Raw genomic sequence first — 26,553 nt, 5'->3', positions numbered from 1 at the left:
GGCTTTTTGCCGATATTCGATATTGTCCAACTCTTAATTACCGATACCGATATCAACCGATACCGATATATACAGTCGTGGAATTAACACATTATTATGCCTAATTTGGACAACCAGGTATGGTGAAGATAAGATCATTTTTTTTTTTAAATTAATAAAATAAAATAAGATAAATAAATTAAAAACATTTACTTGAATAAAAAAGAAAGTAAAACAATATAAAAACAGTTACATAGAAACTAGTAATTAATGAAAATGAGTCAAATTAACTGTTAAAGGTTAGTACTATTAGTGGACCAGCAGCACGCACAATCATGTGTGCTTACGGACTGTATCCCTTGCAAAATGTATTGATATATATTGATATATAATGTAGGAACCAGAATATTAATAACAGAAAGAAACAACCCTTTTGTGTGAATGAGTGTAAATGGGGAGGGAGGTGTTTTGGGTTGGTGTACTAATTGTAAGTGTATCTTGTGTTTATTATGTTGATTTAATTAAAAACAAAACAAATAAAACAATACTGATAATAAAAAAAACGATACCGATAATTTCCGATATTACATTTTAAAGCATTTATCGGCCGATAATTTCGGCCTGCCGATATTATCGGACATCTCTAAGTATGAGTGTACAGGTAGTCCTTGTCTAACCACTTTGCACTGTTTACACACTCCCATAAATCATCAATACTGCAAGATAAAGAGAGCTAGAATGCGTGAAGTAGAAAGGGGATTTATATGGCCCCATTTGTCGCGGTTTACCTGACACACAAAACGTGACAAATTGTGGGGGCTCATGCCAGACGGGGCTAAGTGTTGAATAACTTAAAATGTTTTTTGTGGCAACTCCTACTTTGACCACCGCGTCGGTTGCTATGTAAAGTAGCACTTTCCATCATTTTCAGCAGACTGCATTGCAAAATGATTAGGGCTGGGCGGTGTACCGGTATTACAGTTAATACCGGTATATTTTAGAAAGAGGTATACATTTAAGACAATACCGCCATTCTGGTATCTTTTGATGCACCTTTGTTATGGCCTTTTGCAGCCGGTGCCGCCTGCTGCCGCCGGGTGGCCCGACAGGCACCGTAGCTGAGGAAGGGTCTGGCTTGCAGGAAGGGTCTGGCGTGCGTCCGGAAATGCTACCGTGCATTGCAGACACCGACCCTCGCCACATTTGCCACGTGCCCGCTTCATTGGCTGGCGAGCAGCGGCTCCTCTTTATTAACCAGAGGTAATACAAACCAGTGAAAAGATTCTGCAGAACAGCCGTCAGAGCCGACAAACTTCCGCTGCTAACTGCTAAAGCTAACAATACAACCCTAGCTCACATCACACGTCGTAATAGACACAACCTTTTAAAGGCACACACACTCGCGCACACCCTGCTGTCATATAAAACGTCTCTTTTTTTTTTTTTTTTTTGTATCACATTAGTTACTTTACTTACTAATTAATTACATTTATTAAAAAGTAATGCCATTAGTAAGGAAATAACTTTTTTGGTTGAGTAACGAGTGAGTAAAGTGAATTTCAGAACACTGCAGCTCAGATAGGCTCCAGCGACCCCCGCGACCCCAAAAGGGACAAGCGGCAGAAAATGAATGGATGGATGGTAATAACAGTAATGTTGTGTTGAGTTTAAACTAAACACTTTGCTTTTTTTGTTTAAAAATACTGATATATATCATTTATCGTGATTCGGCCTAAAACTACCAAGATATCAGTTTTGGTCTTTATTGCCCAGCCCTACTACTCACCTTCCTCTCACACGAGATCCACCCAGGTATGAGGCCATATGAATCCCTTCCCTACTGTATGTGAAAGAAAACATAGTAGCTAGGGATGAGTACAAATGTCTGTACTTTTGTAGGAACCGATTACATTTCGTCTGTACTAGCGAGTACTGATTCATGAAATGAAAAATGTAACTGTACCATATTTCAACACCTTTGTTGCACATAATGTAACAAATTAACTTTACCCATGAACACACACAAAAGAACCAAAATAGAGAAATGAATGTGACAGATCCAACTTGCACTGCTACAGAAAGAAATCCACTCCAGGCAAAGCCAGCCTCCACACTTCAGTCTGCACCATCCAACCTCTACTTGGTTCTTGTTCATTTCCAGTAAGCGTCTGCAGACTGCTGCTCTTGTCCAAGAGCCAACTTTCTGCCATCAGGCCCACTCCCTTACAAACATCCATAAAGGGTCTTCTGTCCCTAACTAGGGAGAGCAGAAGTGAGGAGAAATATTTGCAACATCCACAAAAAACACTTCCTTCAGTCCAATTCAAGGATTCATACGACAAACTACCCCCTCACATCAGTGTCTTCTAGCGATCGACCGATTATCAGCCAGGCTAATTATCGGTGCCGATATTTGGTGTTTTGATATCGGCCTTTTTTTAATCGGTACGTGCCATTTTTTTTTTTACAACTACAACAGAACTACATTGGCAGATACATTTTTGATACCAGCAGGGTTGACCCCTTAATGTAATTGATTTTGGCGGCCCGCGTACGGCAAAATCATAGCCGCCATACTATGAAAATAAGGGTTTTTGCGTGAAAACAAATTAAAGTAATAAAATGTATTGTAGCCTCCAGAAGAAGTCACACAAAGTCAGATGCTATTTTTTTAAACTTTTTTTTTTCCAATTACACTACCGTTCAAAAGTTTGGGGTCACCCAAACATTTCTAAGAACAAGAATAGACTGTCGAGTTTCAGATGAAAGTTTTCTTTTTCTGGCTATTTTGAGCGTTTAATTGACCCCACAAATGTGATGCTCCAGAAACTCAATCTGCTCAAAGGAAGGTCAGTTTTGTAGCTTCTGTAACGAGCTAAACTGTTTTCAGATGTGTGAACATGATTGCACAAGGGTTTTCTAATCATCAATTAGCCTTCTGAGCCAATGAGCAAACACATTGTACCATTAGAACACTGGAGTGATAGTTGCTGGAAATGGGCCTCTATACACCTATGTAGATATTGCACCAAAAACCAGACATTTGCAGCTAGAATAGTCATTTACCACATTAGCAATGTATAGAGTGTATTTCTTTAAAGTTAAGACTAGTTCAAAGTTATTTTCATTGAAAAGTACAGTGCTTTTCCTTCAAAAATAAGGACATTTCAATGTGACCCCAAACTTTTGAACGGTAGTGTATATGATAACAAACAGCCCAATTCCAAGAGGTTTTACCTCTCGTGCAAACACTTTCATCTCCATGCTTCTCCGGACACACAACAACACGTCCTCATTCTCCGCCAATCTGCTTTCAGGCACGGACAGTGTGTTTGTGATCATGGGAAAAATTAACATCAAATCAAAACCACACGAACATAAAACCTTACTACCGACAGGTTATTATGAATGGATACTTATAGCCCATTATTTGCACACTATTGACTAATGATGCACCAAAAATTTGGCTGCCGAAAAAAGAATTTGACTATCGAAAACAGATGCGATTGTAACTTTAATATGGCCTCGATATATACCCGCAGACAGCAATTTACAAAATGCAAAATGTGCAAATATTAAGAGGACCGTGGCGGCTTTTCAGGAGAGAAAGTCCAACTGGAGCAGCAGCGTGAAGCAAGTGTGATATCATTCTCGCTGCAGGTCGCCTTTTTGGTTAAGGACATCGAGGGGCAGAAGTAGTCTCTAAACACGAGTACATTCTATTATAATAACACCAGAAAAAGATGCTAGGTTTGTTGCTAGTCGTTTTTAAGGAAGAACAAGTCACTGACTCAATAGACACATGACAAATTCTCAACAACGCACTTTGTACAATAAGCAGGAACAATTAAAAATATAGCAAAAAGATATAATATAACAATATATGTTAATAATTAATAGTAACAGATTTATTTTTAAATATATGTATACAATTTTTGTTTTTTTAACAATAATCATATCATCATAGCAAATTATAGGATGATGTAATTGTGACCACGCCCCCACCGCCACAGGCATCTTGGCAATTTCGACTGGTATTTAAAATTAAAAAAATAAAATAAAATAAAGCTGGAGCCATTTTTAAAAATGTATTTAATAATAAAAAATACTCTCAATTTCAATAATTCTCCCCAAATAGGTTTTGATATCTATTCCATCAATCCATCCATTTTCTACCGCTTGTCCCTTTTAGATTTTTAAAATTATATCTATTTAAGTCTGCTCAGCTGCTTTCACCGCAGCACCCTTTCTCTACTACTCCCCCATCTATTCTTCTTAATGTAGTACTTGATGCCTACACTACGTCTCCTCCGCATACCTGTCAAAACTTCAAGCTTTGCCAGGAAATACAGTTTTTGTCCTTCTTTCTTAGCATCTTCCTGGTTTCGTTTTGTTTGTTTTCGCTACTGTCGCTCGACAAGCCTCTGTCTGCAACACTCAAACTGTGGCTCATTAAAGGAGTTTCATGTTTCGGGATTCAATCAAGTAGCAACGCGACAGAGATGGATGGACATGGAGATATATAGTTAAGAAAATACAAACGTTTCTATATCTCTTCCAAAATCCAAACTTTGTGTAAATATATTGACAATAGGAGACATGTATAAGTAAATAAGAGCAGGCAGCAGCTCACATATTCTCATACTTTCTGTAATATCCAGAAAGTAATTATGTCAGCCAGCTTGAAAAATGTCTTAACTCTAAGCACTTGAAAGAGCCCAGAATAATTTTTTATTTAAATGTTTGCAATATTTCAGGGTTCCTCACGAAGAAACCTTACAATGTAACATACACATAAACTGCTATAACATTTTATAAAATTGAGTAGATGGCGAGTTATTGTGATGTAGAGAACGAGTCCAGGCCATGAAATAATTATTAAAAAAAAAACTTTTTTCATCCATACATCCATTTTTTACTGATTGTCCCCTCTGAGTTGTGAGGGGAATGGAGCCTACTCCACCAGCTGCACTCAGGCAGAAGGTGGGGTACACCCTGGACAAGTCGCCACCTCATTGCAGGGCCAACACAGATAGACAACATTCACACTCACATTCACACATTAGGGCCAATTTAGTGTTGCCAATCAGCCTCAACGCTTTAAATATATATCTGTTAGTGAATTATTTCTGCTTTCACACATGTGGGTGCACATCCAAACAGCACAAGACGAGTGGTTCTCAGGTCTTCATATTAAGGTGAAATGTACAAGTTTTGCCTGACATAATAGCTTTACCTGGAAGGAAGCATCATTTGGGAGCCACCATTTCTCTGACAAGACGTTCCTTTAGGTGTGGGTAAACTCAACAGACTTCAGTCCCAAAGGTTAAACCGGAGGCCGTTTGAGCCTTGTGGCAAGCAAAAGTCAATCAGCAGGGGTCGTTCATCCAAACATTCTGGATGCAATCAATGTGGTGCAGCAGAGTCGAATACTTTAATGAATCCAAAGTCATGATTGTACTCTAATGTCAGACACAATTATCGTACAGCATCAATGAAAGTTAAAGAGACGTAGTGATTGATGTTGGTGTCGGAATGATCACAGACAGACTTGTTTCATTGTTAGAAGTCTGCAGTAAGCACGAGTTATGTAGACAAGGTGCAGCATGTTGGGCGTATAGGTAACGTATGAGTAAGGGCATAGCAGCACGCATGTGCATGTCAAGGTTGCGCCATTACTTGGACACTTTCAACTGAATAGGCAAATTGTTGGTACATGTATAAATTGTAGATGTTATTGCTTTGTTACCTGATGGAGGGTTAGGGTTGTCGGGGTGCTGGGGAACTGGACGTCTGGATTTGTGCGTTTAGGGGGTTTAGAGGTTTGGGGGGTCAGGTTGGCTGGTGCATTCTGGCTTTTTTCGGGGGTTTTGCCCGGGGTCGAATGTCCCTAGCTTTTTGTGAGTAGGGTATATTGAACACAGGAAGTGAACACATTTTTTGTCATTGATTAATATGGTTTCTCCACTAAGAAGCCAGATGAGGTGGCTGGGGCATCTGATCAGAATACCCCCCAGACGACTCCTTAGGGAAGTGTTCTGGTCAAAGCGATAGGAATAATTAAGCTTCTTCCTACGACCTCAGAAATAAAAGGAAGAAACGGTCCTCTTTTGTATTACCGTTACATTTTATTACCGTATTTTATATGTACTTAATCTGTTCTGTGTATAGTACGAGCCACTTAGCTGATCTTTTTGCTATTATTTACGTTCCAACATTAAACTTGTACGTAGACAAAGGACCTGCAATACTCATTATTATTTGATTTGTTGTTACATTGACACAAGGCTGTAACATATGCCGTGTTTCTTTTAAATATATTTTACGGTCATGAGCTTATATCTTGAGCTACGTTCAAACGTAAAAATATGCTCACAGAAATGAATTGTATGCAGTTCTATTTAACTGCCATTTCAGTTAATGTACGTACATAATGTGTGTTATTTTGTGTTTACTAAGTCAGGGGTGTCCAAAGTGCGGCCCGGGAGCCATTTTTGGGCCGCAGATAATTTTTTAATTGGCCCTTGACATGATCTGAAAATTAAATGAATTAATCATCATTGAGGTATATGATATATAACACAAAAATATTTGCTTTGTCAACTACAACACAAAAGCTAAGATAACAATGTTCTTTCAAATAGCTTAGCATAGTCTGATGTAGATTGAATTGGTTTTATCATCTTTAATGTACAAAATATGTCAAAGTGGCCCCTGAATTCTTACATTTTTCACTATGCGGCCCTCTGTGAAAAAGTTTGGACTCCCCTGCTTGTGGTCAGTTTGAAAGGTATTGTGTGTCTTACTTAGTTTCATGTGATTGCCTTCTTTAGTTAAGTTAAATCACCATAAATGATTCTCGGGCGCGGCACCGCTGCTGCCCACTGCTCCCCTCACCTCCCAGGGGGTGAACAAGGGGATGGGTCAAATGCAGAGGACAGATTTCACCACACCTAGTGTGTGTGACAGTCATTGGTACTTTAACTTTAACTTAAACCTTGTGTTGTTTTCCCTAATGCTTGTCTCATCCCTAGTTTTGGTGGAAATTGTTTTCAGTCTACCTGTGTTGCACCGCCACAGAACAATTAAGGCCGCCACACCTTAAAAATTAGGGTTTTTTTCATGTGAAAATACATTTCAGTAATATAATGTATTATAGCCTCCAGATGAAGTAACACAAAGTCTGATGATTCGAGACATACTTGTGGACTGCCATCTACAAAATGTGCAATGTGGAAATATTAAAAGAACGGTAGCTGTTTTCTACCGTTTTGGGACGGTAGAGACTCGCTGCAGCTCGCTGTTAGTCATGTACATGACGGAAGTAGAGTCTATAAACACGACAACAGTCTTCAACACCACTAGAAAAAGATGCTAGATTTGTTGTTAGTCCTTTTTAATAAAGAAAAGTCACTAAAAGTCTATAGACACTAGAACAATTCTCAACAAAGTACATTGTACAATGAACAGCAACAATTGAAAAATAGTGCAAAACAAAAAAATATATGTTAATACTGAGAAATAACACAACTTTGTGTTTAAATGTATGTATACATTTGTTTAACCTTTTTTAAAACAGATACATGCATCATAGCAGATTATGCAAATTAACAATGACATCATGACGGCCATGCCCCCCCCACCACAGGTTTTTTGGCAATCTAAAAAAAACCCTGCTGGTTATTAAATACTTAATTTATTTTACAACGTATTTATTGTTTGTCAATCGGGGGCTCGTCCGGGAGTTATAGACATTTCATTAGATATTGATAGCTATTGTTTGTCGGTTAGGTATTGTTGCTCGGTGTGTGAATTTGTGCTTATTTTAACGTGTTTAATAAACCAGTAAAATAAGAACATCAAAGTGTTCTGTGTTAATATGTTTTTCTGGAAGTTGCCTCCTGGGAAAACAATTGAACACCCATGATATGAGCCTTCGTTAGCTATTTCTATGTGTCTCTTTTAACGTTATGGAAGAGAAGATTTTCTGCGATGATGGGTGGGTGGAATGCTTTTTTTCAGCATAATCCTAGCAACCGCATTCAAACATAAACCAGCAGACGGCATAAAACATGTCCGCTTTACACATTCACCAACCCAAAACAATGAAGTGGGAAAACACACAACCCAAACGGCTCATCCGTACACTGCATTTAATTGTGTGGGGCGGCTGGCCATGAGCAGGTCTGGTGAGAAGCACCACATGTGTTTGTGTACTTGGGCGGTAGAGACCAGTCCTGCCGCACATAAACCTCGGACATATTTAAGTTGTTCAGCGCTGTCATTTGCCCCTCGACTGCTTCCCAAAAAGTATAAATGTTGACTGTGGAATGAACAGGGCGTCTGTTTTTCTCATCTACTGCAACACTGTTGAGGTTCTGGGAAGAGAAGGCTGGAGTTTGGATGGTAACCAACAGTCAAACATGGTGGCAGGGTGGGCAAGCGTTGCTGGTTTGCGGGTTCATTTCAAGATGTCTGACCAAAAGAGAACATAAATACTGTCTCTTCGTCTTTGCTGTACCGTCCTCATATGAGAAGAATTTTTTGCTGATGTTGTCTAAAGGCAGACATGCTCATTTAAAAAAACTCTCCGTTAAACTATTACATTAAATTTTATTTTTACTCTTAGGCCCCTTTTACACTAAGCCGGCTAAGTTTATCCAGAGTAAATGCCACCTAACCTTATCCTTGTCCACACACACACAATGGTCGTTTAAGACCCTCTTCCCCCCTCCGTCAGCCGGCGCAACGCAACCTAATACGGAAAATGCACACGTCATAGTCACCTCCAGTGTTGCTTTGTGTGCAAATTCTTAAATGTAACTTATCTGAACAATATCCAGTGTTGTGGTATTTCAATTAACTGGAATCCAGTGTGCTGTGGGGCCCTATTGTAGTGAATCACACCTGAGCCATCATAAATTAATCAAATCTTTATTGGACACAAAAGTACACAATGTGACAAAGACAATTTGACAACAATCAATCTCGGAATCTAGATATCTGGTCAGGAGACTCCTCACTCTTTTACTTTCACCTTCATCGTCCATTCGTTTTTGGTGACTTTATATACTCTGGACCTAGACGTTGAGTCCGTGACATACATGGCGGACAATAACTGATACAGTCAGCTTTGCCAGTCCAAAAGCTGTTTTCCCTAGTCTTCACTCTACGGCCAGGTAATACAAAGCACACGCTACCTTTTTTATCACATCCACGGTAGCCCGCATTCTCGTTGACTCTCCTTCGGCAAATGGACAAAGTTTTTCTGTAAGTAGAATCACAGCTGACCTGGACATTCGAAAGTTTTCTTGCCGTCTGAGAAGTGTTGTATCCCAAATAGCTGCAATCGCTTTCTCTTAAGGTATTTATGAGTGATTTCCACATACATGTACAAGAATGAGAAACACGGGCATGTCTGGATGACTCTCCTCCATATTTCCAGTGGTTAGCTCCGAGTTACAAAACCGCTTTATTATGAAGCTGGCTGTGGCGTGTTCTTTCTGACATCACCTCCTGTGTGGGGCGTGGCCTTTCTGGCGTCACTTCCTCTCCAAACTCAGTTTGTAAACAATCAATGAGTCAATACAAAGCTAGGAGCCGGAGATTTAAGAAATACACGGCTCACTTACCCGTGTAAAAATTGGTCCGAGGAGGGGAACCTTAAACACTGGTTTAGTGTGGCTGAAACAGGGCTTAGGCTAAATAATTATTTGTTTAAAGAGTTATCCGGCTTAGTGTAGACATAGCCTTAGCTAATGCTGCAACACTGCCTTCCCAATATTATAAAGGGACATTTACATGATGTTAAGTGTTCACAAGTGTGTCCCACACATTCCAACACATCAGGGGAAATGTTGCAACGGTTGATCCCTGCATGATGTTTACATGCTACATTGTTAGCTGAGCAGCAAGGTAGCTAACAAAACAGCAGGTATCCGCTTGATGACAACATGAAAACAATACCCTGTGGTCTTCATAGCGTCAAATGCAAACAAACCCACGTCAACTAGCAAGTACAACACATTAACATCAAAACAGCCGGCAGCTGATTCGAGAATGAGTTTGTAAGAGCAGCTGGTCAAAGGTGTCATTGGATAATTGGGAGCAACCAACAGAATAAAAAAAAAAAAGACAGCAGCCACAACAGCATTTCAGCAGCCAAAAACAAGCGTGAAGTAGAAGGAAGAGTAACTTTACAAGTACAACTGACTGGGGGTCATGTCAAGCTTAATGTACGATGTAATGTATCACATTTCAGTTTGTGTGTGGTTTTTGGCATATCCAAAACAAGCTGTTTTAGCTTTTTTTTTTTTTTTTCTGTCTTAGTTTAGTCTGGTCTGGTCTGCCTGTTAGTCTGGTTAGCCAAGTTCAAGTTCAAGTATTTTAATGCCCATGGGTCATAATTTAAAACAAAAAAATATTTTTAACTCAAACAACACAAAGATATATATTTTTAACATAACATACCAAAAGTATTAAACCGTCTGCACTTCTAAAATAAGTGCAAACTAGAAACTAGAGGCGCTTTTCTAGTCGTACGTTTATTTAATGGCTTCAAGATGCAATACAAAGCAGAGTGGGGGTTTGCTGGTAAAGAGGGACGCATAAACAAGCTTTGTCTATCTGTGTTGGCCCTTCGATGAGGTGGCGACTTGTCCAGGGTGTACCCTGCTTTCTGCCCAAGTGCAGCTGGGATAGGCTCCTGCCCCCGCGCGTCCCCAACAGGCACACGCAGTAGAAAATGGATGGATACATGACACATTTCGGCAGAAAAGTGTTGTTTGGGTGTTTTTTTTAAGCCCTGTGTTTTGCCGTGCTGTTTGACGCATTTTAGATGGAAAACATGTAGAAGTCGATCATCATATGAATTCCAGTCAGTATTAAGGATCGTTAGCTAGCTCATTCCCTATTTTGCTACTTTCAAAAGTTTGCCCACCCTTACAGGTAAGAAAATATGGACTGGGGCACTTATAAAATGAAGCTGAGCCTTTTAGGGCACGTTTTTCCACCAGAAATGTCCTCAAAGGGATTGGACCCTATCTACCTTTATTGGGAACAAGTCCATGTACTTGATGGTCCCAAATTACCCCCAAAATGATCATTAACCCAAAGTACCCAAAAACGGACTAACCCTTGAAAGGCCTGGTGCTCCAAAAGGTCCGAAATTTTGTGTAACCCCATTCATCGTTGGGACTACTTGGGTTCTTTTGGGACTTTCCCGGATCTGACCAGGGCCTAAACGGGTTCAATTCAAACCTCGTAGATACTCCAAAAATCAGACTAGGGTCAGGGTTGGGGAAAAAACAACATAGTATGTTCTAATTCTACTGTGTGCTGTAGGATCTAGGATGATATGGTGGAAGTTACCATCAAAGATCTTATACTCTTCTTACTGGTAATTATTTCATAATTGAATTTACTATTTCAGTATTCAATCAATTATTTATTCAATAATTGATTATTTATTTCAATATTCAATAATTGATGTAGTCATTTTGTCGTAATCATTTCACAATTTAATCAATCATTTCATGTTTTGATTAATTATGTTTTCCAATAATTATTTAATTTCACAATTTAATTATTTAATTCATATATTTTTACGGCTGAATTTGATGGATACAATAAATTCATGAAGTGCTGCCACACAAGTTGATGAAATATAAACAACAATTTTTTTTAAACCAAATAATTAGTTGAATCATGAAATACATAATTATTAATTAAATAAATGAATGTATGATTTTTTTTATTAATTCAATTAATTAATGACACATTTAATAACACATGTACTGTATGTGTTTAATTACAATTTTAATTAAATCGTGACACATGCAAGTTTTTATTATCAAAGGAATTAATAGAGTAATAGATGGTATTTTTTAACCTTTTGTTTTGTTATCATGTACTATTGACTATAATAATAAGAAATTATAATTTTTTAAAAAGATGTATTCATTTTAGGGCTGTCAATTGGTTATCTTTTAATCAGGTTAATAACACTCTTGATATATGATTAATCATGATTAATCACATATTTTTACTTGCTTGCATGAATAAAAATTTGCTTAAGAAAATGTTCCAATACTTGGATACAAATGCAATTTGGTGGTCAGAATGTCATACAGGAAAGTTTTTTTTAATGTTTTACGGAACTGCAAGTGATTGATTTGCTCAAAACTTGGTGACAGTAAGTATCGTACAAATTAAGTGCACATTTTGAATGTCTTTGCAATAAAATTGCAAACAAGGTACATTTACTAATCGATAATGTAGTAAACACACTCATAAACAACTTAACATAGAGGGTGCCATTTAAATCTGCATTTACACTTCTTTAGTTTAACCAGTTGTTTAAAAAGACAAGCTTGTTTACCTCTTCAGCTGACAATGCTGATCTCTTTTTTTTGGTAGAATGTGACCCCAGCTGGTTGTGATTACTTACAGAGATGATCAATGTTCTCCAGTAAGCAAAACAAATTCACATTCAGCCAGCAGTTGCAACTTGACGCTCTTGTTTGTTTAGTACAGTTGGTGTAGCCTTGCTGTAATTGTGCCTCTCCAAGTTATTGTACGACAGATCAGTTGTAGTGATATGAATGACATCTTCTTGCAGGACTCGGTCTTCATAGATGTTAGGTGTCTTACATGCGGTGGCTGTCCGTTAAGCAAAGGCATATGTTTAACTTAACTGTGCTACTTTTGTTGACAACAGATAAACTGCCAGCGTTGCTCTCCTATGCTTGTTGTCGATGTCGCATTTCTGCAATTGGCGCCATCCTCGAGTACGTGTTTCGCTTTAAGATGGTATTTTGAACTTGATGTGCGCCGACAATAAGAACGTTTGTTGCTGCAATACCAACAAGTTACCTCATTTTAATCTAAAATTCTCTTTTAAAGCGAAACTAGTCGCCTCTCATTGTGATCACAGACCGCTTAACAATGTGCGTGTTTTCCGGGTTCGGCCTTGAGATTATTGTAACTTCTATATGATAACGCAATAATTTTTTAAAATTAATCACATGCGTTGACAGCCCTAATTTGTTTATTTCCTTCGGTCTGTTGACCCTCAATATGTGACGAGGGCCAAGAACACTTACCCGTGCATGGTGTGGAGAGGGTGAGGCTCGTAATGGTAGCGCCCTTCATGGTGCCTCATGTCGATTGGGATGGGTGTGTGGAATGTAGGGAAGATATGATGGACACCTGGAAATAAACACAAGAGAAAAAGTTCATGAAATAACGCTAAAAAGGCAAATGCGTAAACTGAGATAGAGTTCTTTACTTGTGACTCCACAACAGCATGAGAAGCATGCTTTCCGGTGAGCCATCAGTAATTGATGCCTTCTAGACTGTCTGCACTTAATTAATGGCTCTTTCTATCCAATAACACCAACACACATTTTACACAACATGTCATGTGTGAGACAAAGACTGCATTAACAGCTTCCTGCCATAAAAAGTCTGTCGGTTTATGGGAAGCCTTATTAGAACAACGCACAGCTGATCTTCATCAGTCCTTGTCAGCTTGGGAGAAGGAGATGCTTTTGTTTCCAGTTCACTTGGAGAAGAAGCGGAGTTAAAAAACTGACACAAGTGGCAAAGCGGATTAATCCGTATCAATCCCGATATCAGCTCATGTGAAAACGTAGAGGCGCTTATTGCGTATACGCAGGAAACAATTTTAAAGGATAGATATAATACAGTGATAATAAAGAGTGCATCAAAGAACTAATATTTTCATACCAATAAAGTGCTACTTTAGTTTTCGTACGCCCCACTTTTGGTATGATTCTATTTTCGGCAAAAATGCTCAGCAAAATTTTGCCTAGGTTTTTTGAAAACATCTTGGTTATCGTAAGGCCAAACTGGTTCATTTGCCCGCATATCATTCCGTGAAATCAAACGCTTAAACAAAAAATCAGTCCTGTACTCTTTTTATTGAGTTCAAAAATCTGACATGGGGCCAAATAAAGTTGTGAGTGGCAGCACTTTAATAAAGAATGCGAGAAACACTATTGAATTCAAGAAAGAAAGGTGTGTTTCTCCCCTCCTTCCACTCCACTCATCACTGTCTTCAATCAAGCTAAAAGTGATGTTTGCTTATCAATTTCCATAATCATATGTATGTACAGTATTTCACGTTGTTTTCTTTATGTAAGACCATAATTATTCTTTAAAAATGTTGTCATGTATTCTTATTTTTGGCTGTCTGCAACATATTAATTGGACTATTATTTCTTATGGAAAAATTGCTTTGATTTTCATTAAAACCTTTTCACTTTTGATATTATCTTGTTGGAGTTTTGTGTATCGCCTGATATCGGCATTAAATCAAATTGGATACCAGCAGAAATCTTACATACTTTTATTATTTTTTCAGCATTGAATGTTAGAAAATGTTTGATCGAGTGAAATTAGTCAAACAGACAATAATGATAGGTATAAAAAACCCTAACCTATTTACTATTAATCATTTGAAATAGACTTATGCTGTATTTAAGTTGAAGTAATTGTTTTTTTGGCGATACCTTGTGGCCAAAACTAATTCATAAAGTTAAGCTCATGACGCAGTAAGATGAATGATGTGGACAAGTTTCTGACTGGATACTTTCTAATATGTTTTTCCTTGGAGACTTTGTATGTGGAAGTAATATGCAACTATAATTATTGGATTTTGTTTATATTGATAAATGTGCTGTTTTAAACTGCAGTATTGTTCAATTAAGGACACTTATTATGTAAGTCTACAGTAGCTTGTGTGCTTAGCTCTTGTGTAGCTGCTAGCTCTTAGTAGTCTAGAGCCTACATTAGGTACCTCTTTGTAAATGACTATTTAGATGTGTATTTCAACATGTTTGATTGCACTCCCGCCCGAATGCAGCTGAGATAGGCTCCAACGACCCACCGCGACCCCAAAAGGGACAAGCGGTAGAAAATGGATGGATGGATGATTGTCAGACGTGGTTCCTCGGGAGTCAAACACATTTGAGTCAGCGTTGTAAATACAAAGTGTAACAGGACACCGTTCCTTTGTTTTTGTGTCGTGAGTCTTGATCGCAACTCTACACTGTCTTGTTTACACGAGACGGGGACAAAGCTTTACCTGAAGACAGAAGTGTCCTTAAAAGCAGCCACTGTCTTCTTAATATTTTCGGATTACACATTTTGTAGATCACGTCCACGGGTATATAAGTAAATTTTATTGTATGTCCACATCGCAGACATGCTGCCACTTCTCCAAACAATCCCGTGCGTATTGCTTACGTCAACACAACATCAAAATATTTTTCGGCGGCCAATTTTCATCACTAGTCGATAGTGCACAAATAACAGGCTATGTATACATCCATTTATACAGTAACGACCTGCCGGTGTTAATGTTTTTGTTCATGTGTTATTGATGGTCAGAGTTCCGGAGAATGGCGGCGAATAAGCAAGGGTTGTTGTGTGTCTGGGAGTGGAGCACGGAGAAGGATGTGTGTGCATGGGAGGGAATACGTGATAGAGTTGGGCCTGTTGTTAGAGTACGATTTGCAATAAAAGTTAAAAGCAGTCTGGATGCAATACTGTACTTTATATTACTTTAATTAGCTTTCACTTAAAAAAAAAAAAAAAAAGTTTAAGGTGTGGCGCCTTTTATTTTGATGTAGCGGTCCATCACTTTTTTTTTTATTCTTATTGTAATATTTTTCTATTTTGTTTCCATTTATTCCCCCATTATTTACTTTTTACTTTTAAATTCGAACTCAATTCTGTACACTGCTGCTGGAATTTTTATTTTCCTGAGGGAACTCTCCTGAAGGAATCAATAAAGTACTATCTATCTATCTATCTATCTATCTATCTATCTATCTATCTATCTATCTATCTATCTATCTATCTATCTATCTATCTATCTATCTATCTATCTATCTATCTATCACGATAAATTACATAGAGGGGAAACCCTGCATGTATATGGCCTTTTCAATGTAAACTACCATCAAGCTAGCTCATCTTAAAAATGGGAGTCTTACTTCTGAGCACTTTATTTCTATTGTATGTTTGCATGTGTAGTGGCCTCTGCGTTTTGTATTGCACTACCCCGTACCGCCACCGCGGGGTGTGAACCCACAACCGCCTGATTGAGAGGAAACATGTGCTAGCCAATAGGCTAAATGCCCGAGCTGCTAACCCAGCGGCTAGCACACTATTTGAAGCAGTCAGGGAGTGAGATTTACCAATGTACATCTGGCACAGCCACTCGGCTGGCCCCCGTTACACATGGAAAATTAGAACACGCCGTTTGACCGCCAAGGAGTTGATTCTGCAACTGGACATAAATTCATGTGCAACAAAGGTATCGAAATATGCTGCTGTTTGATTTTACTTCAAATGGTACTCAGTATTACAGACGATAGCTATAAAAGTACTGAATTCGATACCGGTCACTAAACCGTGGTATAAAGTGGTAACACACATATTCCCAAAAAACATAAATTGTAAAGCTCCATGCAATATATCACTATATTGATGAGCAGCTGTGGTCTGATTGGATGAAATGAACATGGCAGCCAGTCAATATATTTATGTGTGGACTTACTGTTAAAACTGCACCAGTGTGGATTAACATTTTAAACACTGGAGTGGAGAAATGTGCCTTTTTGAAAATAATAGTGTCTATGCAAACATGGCCTCCCATTAAAGATGACGCCAGGTGTTCTGTGTTAACGTCGGCCCTTTTGAGTCTGGTGACTCCAGGGAAGTGGATGGAAAATACGTCTCTCTTTACATCCAATCGGAGGTAAGGAACGGGACCATGGTGAAATGGTGCTTGGAGTGGGCTCATGTCTTTGAGGAAGTACTCAACAACAACAAGAAGAATAAGAAGGAAAACCTTAAAGGCCACGGCAGCAACAACTGAGTGAAATAAAAAAGTATTTGTTGTGTTTGAGTGGAAGTGCAAGAAAACAAGACAGTCCAACTTCCTCAGTGAGAAAGAGACATGAAGAGCAGTATGGGAGCTGGGGGGTCATTCAGACAGGAAATTCCATAAAGAAAAGTTGGCAGGGTTCCTAAAGACACAGAACAGTACCAACAGCAACACACACGTCCTCATGTACACGCACACACACACACACACACACACACACACACACACACACACACACACACACACACACACACACACACACACACACACACACACACACACACACACACACACACACACACACACACACACACACACACACACGCACACACGCACGCATAATTGCAGACACATTTATTCTGCAGTCGTCGGAGTAAAAGAAAAGTTATTAATGGTGACAATTACAACTTTGGTTCATAGATTAAATATAGGCTTGCAAATCTTTAAAAAAAAGTAACTTCAACTTGGGCGGGTTTAATGGGGTTTTATGAGCAATAGACAGGAAGAGTGCAAATATCCATCAGTGGAAATCAACAGAGAGGATGGAGATACACTCTTGATCAACATTTTAAGACCAGTTGAACATTTGGCAATAATTGTAATTTTGCACTACTGGTTTTTAAAAACGTTCTAAGTCGAAGCTTTAAAATGCAAAAAAAAGTGTAGTGAGACAAAAAACAATTTTGAGCAAGCAATAAACTTAAATTGTATGTTCATCATGTCAATAAAGGTCTAAAACTGTTATGATCCGGTGGTGGATCATAGTTTATTTTGGGTTTTGATTTACTTGTGGTTTAAGTTCTGTTTCAGCACCCCGGTTTTGTGTTTTCTTGGTTGTCATGGGTGCTGAATATGTTCACCTGCCTCTGATTAGGGTCCGGGAAGCTCACCTGTTCCCGAGCACTAATCACAGAGCTATTTAGTCCCGCCTTAGCATTCCTCGTGAGCTATCCCGTCGCGTTTGTTTTGTAGTGTTTTCCCTGATTTATGAGAATAAATCATTCTCCTACCTGCACACTGTCTCCGGAGTTCCTGCTGCCTCCGTGGAAGAACAATCCGCGTACCACCATGCCTCCACGTCCTCGTTCCCGTTACAAAAACCACAGCATTTAAAAGCCAAAGTCTTCACAAAAATGTGGATTTAAAGTCATTTTGTGTCGGTATTCATATTGTCATGATCTTTTGATGGAAAGGCACTACAACATTTTAATCAGAAAAATTCAATATCTGGGGAGCAACATTAGTATTGATGTAATACGGATAAAGACTGGAAAAGCAAATTCAACATTTGGTAGCCTGGACAATAAATGGGCAGAAAATATATAAATATAGACTATATACGATATAAATGATATACAATAGAGCTTTCAATACTTTGTCATTTGTTATAATCATCAATCATGTAATCATAATTGTTATATCGTAATAATGCATGTTGATGACACATTCCAGTACGCACATTTGACATCAGCATGAGAACGAAGGTGTCATCAAGACAATGTAGCATCCTATGTAGCAGCTAATGTGCAAAACCACTTCTAAGTTAGTAAAAATAAACTCAGTTTTTACAGGTATCATTATTACTGGAGGACGAGGAACAGTAGTAGGAATAGTAATAGTAATAGTAATAGTAGGAAAACATTTGAAAATGTATTTGAAACCACTGTTTTTGTCTGATTATAATGATGTTAAAAATGTAATTATTCATCCTGGGTTCGATCCCCGGGCTCGGGGTCTTTCTGTGTGCATGTTCTCACCGTGACTGTGTGGGTTCCCTCCGGGCACTCCGGCTTCCTCCCACCTCCAAAGACATGCCCGAATGCAGCTGAGATAGGCTCCAGCACCCCCCCCCCCCCACGATCCCAAAAGGGACAAGCGGTAGATATGGATGGATGGATGTAATTATTCAGAGAGCTTGAAAATTTGAAGTAACAGTATCAGCACTGGGATGACCAATACTTCCCCTTTAACTACTTGGTATTGAATCAAGCTATCTATGTTTTAAAGCACCGCTTGCAGAGCAGCCCTTCAATGTTCATAGCGCCACCATTGACCATTGTAGTTAGTTTTAAAAGCCAAAATACATCCATTCTCCCTCTTTTGTCTCTACACTGTTTCTGCTTGCAAGTGGTCTATGCGCGTGTTGATGTTGAGTCGTGACATGCGCCTTGGCACACCATCAGGTGCATGAAAAAAGAAAAGTACCAGTATTGTTCATCTAGATCAGTGGTTCTTAACCTGGGTTCGATCGAACCCTAGGGGTTCGGTGAGTCGGCCTCAGGGGTTCCGCGGAGCCTCCGCCACGGAGGTCAAGACACACCGACTCATCGTGTACATAAAAACTTCTTCCTATCGGCGTATTATGAATACCCCCAAACAATGTTCCCTCTAATTTTCCATCTGATTTCCAGGTGTGTAATTTGTTGTGAGTTCTTGCACTGTGTTGGTTTTGTTCTTTGAACAAGGTGATGTTCATGCACGGTTCATTTTGTGCACCAGTAAAAAAAACATATAACTTTGTCTTGAATTTGAAAAAAAATTAAAAAAATATTTTTCACTAAAGAAGGGTTCGGTGATTGCGCATATGAAACTGGTGGGGTTCGGTACCTCCAACAAGGTTAAGAACCACTGATCTAGATGGAATAATTTTACAACAGAAAGTAACCAGATACTAACAGTAAATTAACAAGTAGATTAATAATAGTTTTTACAAAATAATAGAATAGTAAATGACGCAATATGTTACTGCATACGACAACAGCTAAATTAGGAGACTTGGTAACCCGTTTTGAAACCCGTTCTATAATCCTTTATAAACAAAATCATATATTGTGATAGTGTTGTACCGATACCAATAATAATGAATTTTGATTATTTTCGATACTTTTATAAATAAAGGGGACCACAATTTTGGCCTTAAATAAAATAGTGACCATATTAGGCAACTTTTTTTTTAGCAGTTATTAAGCAAACAAAGGCTCCTGTATTGGTTGCTGACGTATGCAGTAACATATTGTTTCATTTGTCATTATTTTATATTGTCAAATATCGAGGTACAAGCGGTAGAAAATGGATTATCAATATACTTGTTCATTTACTGTTAATATCTGGTTATTTGTTTTAACATGTTCCAGCTACACTTCTGTTAAAATGTAATAAACACTTATTCTTCTGTTGTTTGGATACTTTACATTAGTTTTGGATGATACCACACATTTGTAGTAGTTGCAGGATCATACATTGGTCATATTTATGTGTCCTGGGATATATTTCCGGAGTTTATAAACATAATATACATTTTAAAAAAAGGAAAAAGATTTTGTGACGATAAAAAATATCGATGTAATCATAGTATTATCGACGAGATACGCTCTTGTACTTGGTATCATTACAGTGAATGTCAGGTGTAGATCCTCCCATGGCGCTTATTTACATTGAGGACCACTAGCTTGTTGTTAGCGATGAGCTATTGTATCCTCCTACGGTGTGTAGTGAAACATGTTTAGCTATTCCTCGTCCTGCAGGGATGATACTTGTAAGAAACGTATTTTATTGGTCGCCATGGAGGCGAGGATTAGTCATTTAGAAGTAGCTAAAACACTGCCGACTGCAGATGGACTTTAGCAGCTAGCTTGCAAGCCATGTTTTAAAGCACCTCTTGCTGAGCGGGGTTTCAGTGTTACAGCTTCACCTTTATCATTAGTTTTTAAGCCAAATTGCGTCCATTCTCTCTTTCTGTCTACACACCATGTCTGCTTGTAAGTACTCTGGGCTTGTGCGTTGCAGAACATGCTCTTCTGCTTGTAACACTAGCAAAGTCACGACGTGACGACGGCGCGCCGTCATGCCCGTAAATTTAAAAAAATGGAACAGGTATTTTTCAGAAGCAGTATAGTGCCATTTTTTATTTATTAGTACCACAGTACTTTATTAGTACCGGTCACCTTACAATCCTATATTGTGATATATATCTTTATCACAGAAGGCTGTGGTACACTATATTGTGATATAGATTTTGGGCCATATTACCCATCTTTAATTCTCTCAGTCTAATACTCTATGCATCTGAGATATGGTAAATGACAGCAAAAGCCAAACAGAAGATGGCTTTCACCATAGACGCCTAAGAAATTTTTGTGGAATATCACGCAGAGACTTATAAGAGAAGTACCACAAAGAACCAAGACGAGATTTCTGACTCAAACCAAAGGTCAACGCAGGAAGGTTTGACTTGAATATGCGGTTCGATGGATGACAACAGATATCCTGAAATAGCGCTTAAGTGGAGCCAATAGATGGAAAGAGGAAAGGAGGAAGACCGCTCACAACATGGAGAAGAACAATGGATCATGACTTGAAAGACATTTCATGGGGACAGGCAAAGACCCAGGCCCAAGACAGAGTACAGTGGGAAAGACATGAGGATCGTTGTGCTCACGAATACGGAATGATTGAAGTCCTAATGTCTAGGTAAGGACAGCCAGCTGGCCGTAGTTTGTTCATGCCTGGTTTACAGTTCATCGTTTTGAAGTTCTCAACTTTGATTCCAGGTGTGTTCTGTTCTGTCATAGGGCTCTGAGCACTGAGCACTTTATGGTCTAAATCCCAACCCCTGCAATGAATGTTTACGGATGCTACTCAGGCCCAGCTGGTCTGTTATCTTCTGTGATCAGTCACTGTCCAATCTACACATTTGGTGCTATCTTCCAAGTATCTGTATCAGACTCACTGCCAACGTGATCCATCACATTGGACTTAAAGGTGATGGGTCACGCCGTAATTGTGCTACTAAGACCTCGCCTCACCTGGGTTACTGTTAACTGTTAGTAAAGAAAGACATTCAATGGGGGGGAAAAAAAGTACAGGGAGAAAGGATATGATGGATATTTACATTTAATATATACATTTTGTCAAGTTCCACCACAACTTGCAAGACATTTTCTAAATCAGGAATCGGGAAGCCCTTATGACTGACACATCAGTACAATGATTAAAATCCCAAATTCATATTATGTAACCTTCCTCTTAAAGGACAAACATTGGCCAATCCCTCCACAATTTCGCTGGCTTTTGTCTGTGACTGTTGCGGTTTAAAATGCCTAAATTCACGTCACCTTGAAAGTTTACAGCAAAAGTTGCAATGTTTCGAGGTTGTTTTTATAATTTTGTTATCAAAGTGTTTCCTGAACCATACTGTAACCTAGAAAAGCACAGAACTTGAACAAAAATAGGAAAGCAAGTACTGTATTGATGTTTTACTAGTTTTGTACCACACACACCATATTTTCCGGACTATAAGCCAATACTTTGAACCCTGAGGCTTATAAAATAATGCCGCAAATTTATGGATTGTTCTTCGCCAATGGCCATAATGTTTTGTATTCAACAAATAGTTTTCATTACACCGACAGAGACTTTGAGAAGGTGTGTTATTATTTGTCCCATGGCACCATCTTTTGGACGAGTTTTCTCACTGCAAGTGCTGTGGGTTCAAAATGTACTTTCTGTTTCGTGCCTTGAATCATCAGCATTATAACCGTCCATAGCATTTCTGCTCGAAAACATTCTTCATTCATCACTACTAGCAGCGTTTGTAAATTTTACAATATAACTGAAACAATTCACACTTGCTAAAGCGTCTTATGTGTGATGTCTGTAGGAGTGTTTTCATGCATATTTGTACGCGTTATCGTAATGTAATCAAGCTAGCGTTGTTAGCATTAGCAAATATGCTAACACGTTAACAAGTGTCTGTGTTAATATTTTTAATTTAGACTGGCTTTCGTTTTGTATTGTTTCGGTTTTGTAAATTTACCACAACATCCCAGTGGAGTTACTGAGTCTGTTTGGCTTATTGGAGAGCTAGTGGGTCCGTAACGATGACTTCTGTTTTGAGTGATCAGCCGTTTTAAGGTATGTAAATAAACATTTACAAAATCTTCCGTACCGGTATTTATCTGTGGCTTATATAAACATATTTATTTCTTCTAAAATTTGGTGGGTGCAACTTAAATACGCTCTATAGCTTGGAAAATAAGGGAACTTATAAGTGGACACTAGAAATCAGTAAAAGCACATAGTCAGAACTCATTGTCAACATTACTGTACTGTTTTAATTAATTATAACTCATACTAGGAATAATTAATTATAATTTTTAAAAAAACCACCACTAAAGGTCTGCTTTGTCGTCCACAAGTTGCAGACATTCTTTGTGTATGTTTTACGCTGGACAAGTGTTTGTCCATCTTAAACAATAATTGATGTTCCAACACATTTACCCCGCACATTAAGAGCATTTGTGAGCTGTTGAGAGCAATCTATAGTGCTAATTGTTGTTGGTAAATGAGAGACGATGAGAGATTACCATCACACTTCAACATCTCAGTCATGTCAATGCTGCCTCTTTGCTAGGTAAACATTGCAACTAAAATTGTGTACTTAATTGTTTTACCTTGGATAAATAACTGCATGTTCCTGTCAAGAACTCCACTGAAGCCAATTTACTTCATCTCCATCTTGCCTTGAACCCTTAAAAGTCTCAAACACAGCTGACTGAGGAGTTGCCGCTTCACACAAAGAAAGTCCTCATTGCCTTATGACAGCATTCTTAGTGCCGGCTCGCCACTTCCCCCCTCGTAAACTGGGCCTTTTTTTAACGAAAGAGGGGAAATATCCAAAACGGAAAACAATGTGTGTGAAAAGGAGGCAGAGGACATCAATCTAGACCGTCTCAACTGGGGGTCACCCTGGGGTGATGTGCCTCCAGGGAAAACTGTTCTCCAGGATTAAGTGGGAGGCTGGGAAATACCTCCTGGCCAAACCTGACCTGGTCTTCATCAAGACGGCAACACATTGAACAATCATGGGCCGTTTACTTGGGTGACAACTGTGTTATTGTGGCCTGAAACTACTAAGTAACAAAGACTTAATTTAGAGTTATTTGGTTAGGGTTAGGGTTAGAGCGTTAGGGCCAGGGTTAGGGTTATAATAAGGCCATGCCGAATAAGGCATTAATAAGTACTTAATAATGACTAGTTAAGAGCCAATATGTTACTAATTTGCATGTTAATAAGCAAATAATTAATGGTGAATATGTTCCCCATACTAAAGTGTTACCATGTTTTTTTTACTGGTGCACAAAATGAACCGTGCATGAACATCACCTTGTTCAAAGAACAAAACCAACACAGTGCATAAACTCACAACAAATTACACACCTGCAAATCAGTGTGACTTCTGCTGTTGCCGTATCCGTAATACGCCGATAGGGAGAAGTTTTTATTTACAGGTGTGTTTTGACCTCCGCCGAACCCCTGAGGCCAACTCACCGAACCCCTAGGGTTTGATCGAACCCAGGTTAAGAACCACTGTTTTAGCATATTAACATCGACATTTTGTAACAGATTCTTCCAAAATTGAAATAGGTGTCAGTAAGGACTTTACATACATAGTACCTACTGTAATATGCGCTAGCATTTTGCGTATCACATGGTTATTCAGCACTTCAGCAACTGTCTGTTAAATTAAGAGATGTTCCCATGTTATCAAAGTCTATCCACTAGAGATGTGAATCTTAAGACAACTCACAAATTAAATTTGTTTCCGATTCTTGAGGTGACAAATTGACTCAGAATAGATTCTTGATTGAACACGATTCTCAATTTAAAGCAATTCAAGCCATATAATTGGTAAATAAATTTAAATGAAAGGTTTTTCCAACATATTTCAGGTTAAATTGAAAATGGATTAAATAATAATTAATAAACAACAATACATAAGATTTGCGATTCCGACAACCCTATTATCCACGTAGGTTGCTAGCATGCTAGCTTTTAGCATTGTCAGCATTGAGATTTTGTTGGGGATTCCTATAAAATTAAAAAAGGATCAAAGACCTTGTACCTACATTGCTAGGCACTGGCATTGAAATGTTTAGCATTTTGCATATTACGAGGAGATTTAGCACTTTGGCAACTGTATGTTAAGTCAAGAGATGTTCCCGTGTTATCACAATTTATCCTCTCAGGTTGTTAGTATGTTAGCTTTAAAGCATTGTAAGCATTCTATACCAAAATGTATACGTGGAATATGTGGAAGTGAGGATTTTACATACAAAGTACCAATCTTTATAGGTGCTAGCTTGAACATTCAAACATTTTGCATATCACCATGCAACTCAGCACTTTAGCAACTGTCTATTTAATCACAGGATGTTCCCATGTTATTACAATTTAGCCACATAAATTGTCACCATGCTATCTGTTAGCAGTGTTAGCAGTAGGGCTGCAACAACTAATCGATTAAATCGATTATAAAAATAGTTGGCGATTAATTTAGTCATCGATTCGTTGGATCTATGCTATGCGCATGCGCAGAGGCAATTGTTATTTTTTTACAAACCTTTATTTATAAACTGCATCATGTACAAACAGCTGAGAAACAATAATCAAAATAAGTATGGTGCCAGTGTGCTGTTTTTTTTCCAATAAAATACTGGAAAGGATAGAAATGTAGTTCGTCTCTTTTATCCGATTACTAATCGATTAATCAAAGCAATAATCGACAGATTAATCGATTATAAAATGAATCGTTAGTTGCAGGCCTAGTTAGCAGTGGTATTTCTTTGAGAATTCTTAAAAAATGAAACTAGGTGTCAGTTAGTATTTTACAAATATAGTACCAATTGGTTCAGGTGCTATCTTTAACGTTTTACCATTTAAGCAAATGCCAGTTTAATCAATAGATGTTCGCATGTTATCAATACTCTAGATTTTAGCATTTTTACCACAAAGATTTCAATGGGGCCCCCTCCAAAATTAAAATTGGTGGCAGTTAGGATTTTACGCACAAATGTTACTATGGAGGAGCAATCGCATTCTAAGTGGCTACACCGTCCATGTCCCCAAACCTGCATAGCGAGTGGAAAGTGCACAGGAAATTAAGTTAACAGCTGCCTCTCACAAGACGACTTTAACAATTCCATTTGAAGTCTCGTTCGGAGAAGTGATGCTTTCAAGGCGAAACGAGACGTTTAAGACCTGCTCAGCTGACTCGTAGTGGTGGTCGTAACGCATGGCAAGACATCTTAAGTGCACAGTCCTGCCCTCTGAGTTCATCTTTCTCGATAAGATAAAATGTTAGGACGCAGTTGTTTATACGCACGCACACAAAGACACATACACAGAACAGCAGGGTCTTACAAATTCCCTTTTTGTCTGGCCTTTTTGTCTGGGGCAGACTTTCCTGCAGCGACCAGTTCACTCTGGGGATTTCGGGTGCTAACAAGAAACAGCTGGGAAACACGTCAGAGGACCTCAGAACTACTGGAAGGCGTCCCTAAAGTCGTCACACAGGCAAAAATTAAAACCATTTTTTCTAAATGACTGTCAAAATCTATGCTATAACTCATACAATTATACACCAAAAATTGCATTAAACATGTATAAACACAGATTAAAAAAAAAAGATAATAAAAAATATAAATATATATCCTTTATTCATCTATTTATTTTAAATTTTTACATTAAACATGTATAAACACAGATGAAAAAAAAATAAAAAATACAAAAAATTATATATATATATATATATATATATATATATATATATATATATATATATATATATATATACTGTATATCCATCCATTTTCTAC

General features: G+C 38.3%; 1 protein-coding gene across 1 annotated transcript in view; it reads right to left on the bottom strand.

Moving 5' to 3' along the window:
• LOC133663355 (zinc finger protein GLI2-like) overlaps positions 1 to 26,553 on the bottom strand; it is a 184,864-nt gene that overhangs the window by 41,614 nt on the left and 116,697 nt on the right. Inside the window, exon 3 of the mRNA XM_062067765.1 lies at positions 13,083 to 13,188. Within this exon, the coding sequence (XP_061923749.1) occupies positions 13,083 to 13,188 (106 nt within the window). The remainder of the gene's footprint in view (positions 1 to 13,082; positions 13,189 to 26,553) is intronic.

The sequence above is a fragment of the Entelurus aequoreus genome, linkage group LG13 (assembly GCF_033978785.1).
Source record: "Entelurus aequoreus isolate RoL-2023_Sb linkage group LG13, RoL_Eaeq_v1.1, whole genome shotgun sequence".
NCBI lineage: Eukaryota > Metazoa > Chordata > Actinopteri > Syngnathiformes > Syngnathidae > Entelurus > Entelurus aequoreus.
This window is presented reverse-complemented; position numbering and strand designations above follow the sequence as displayed.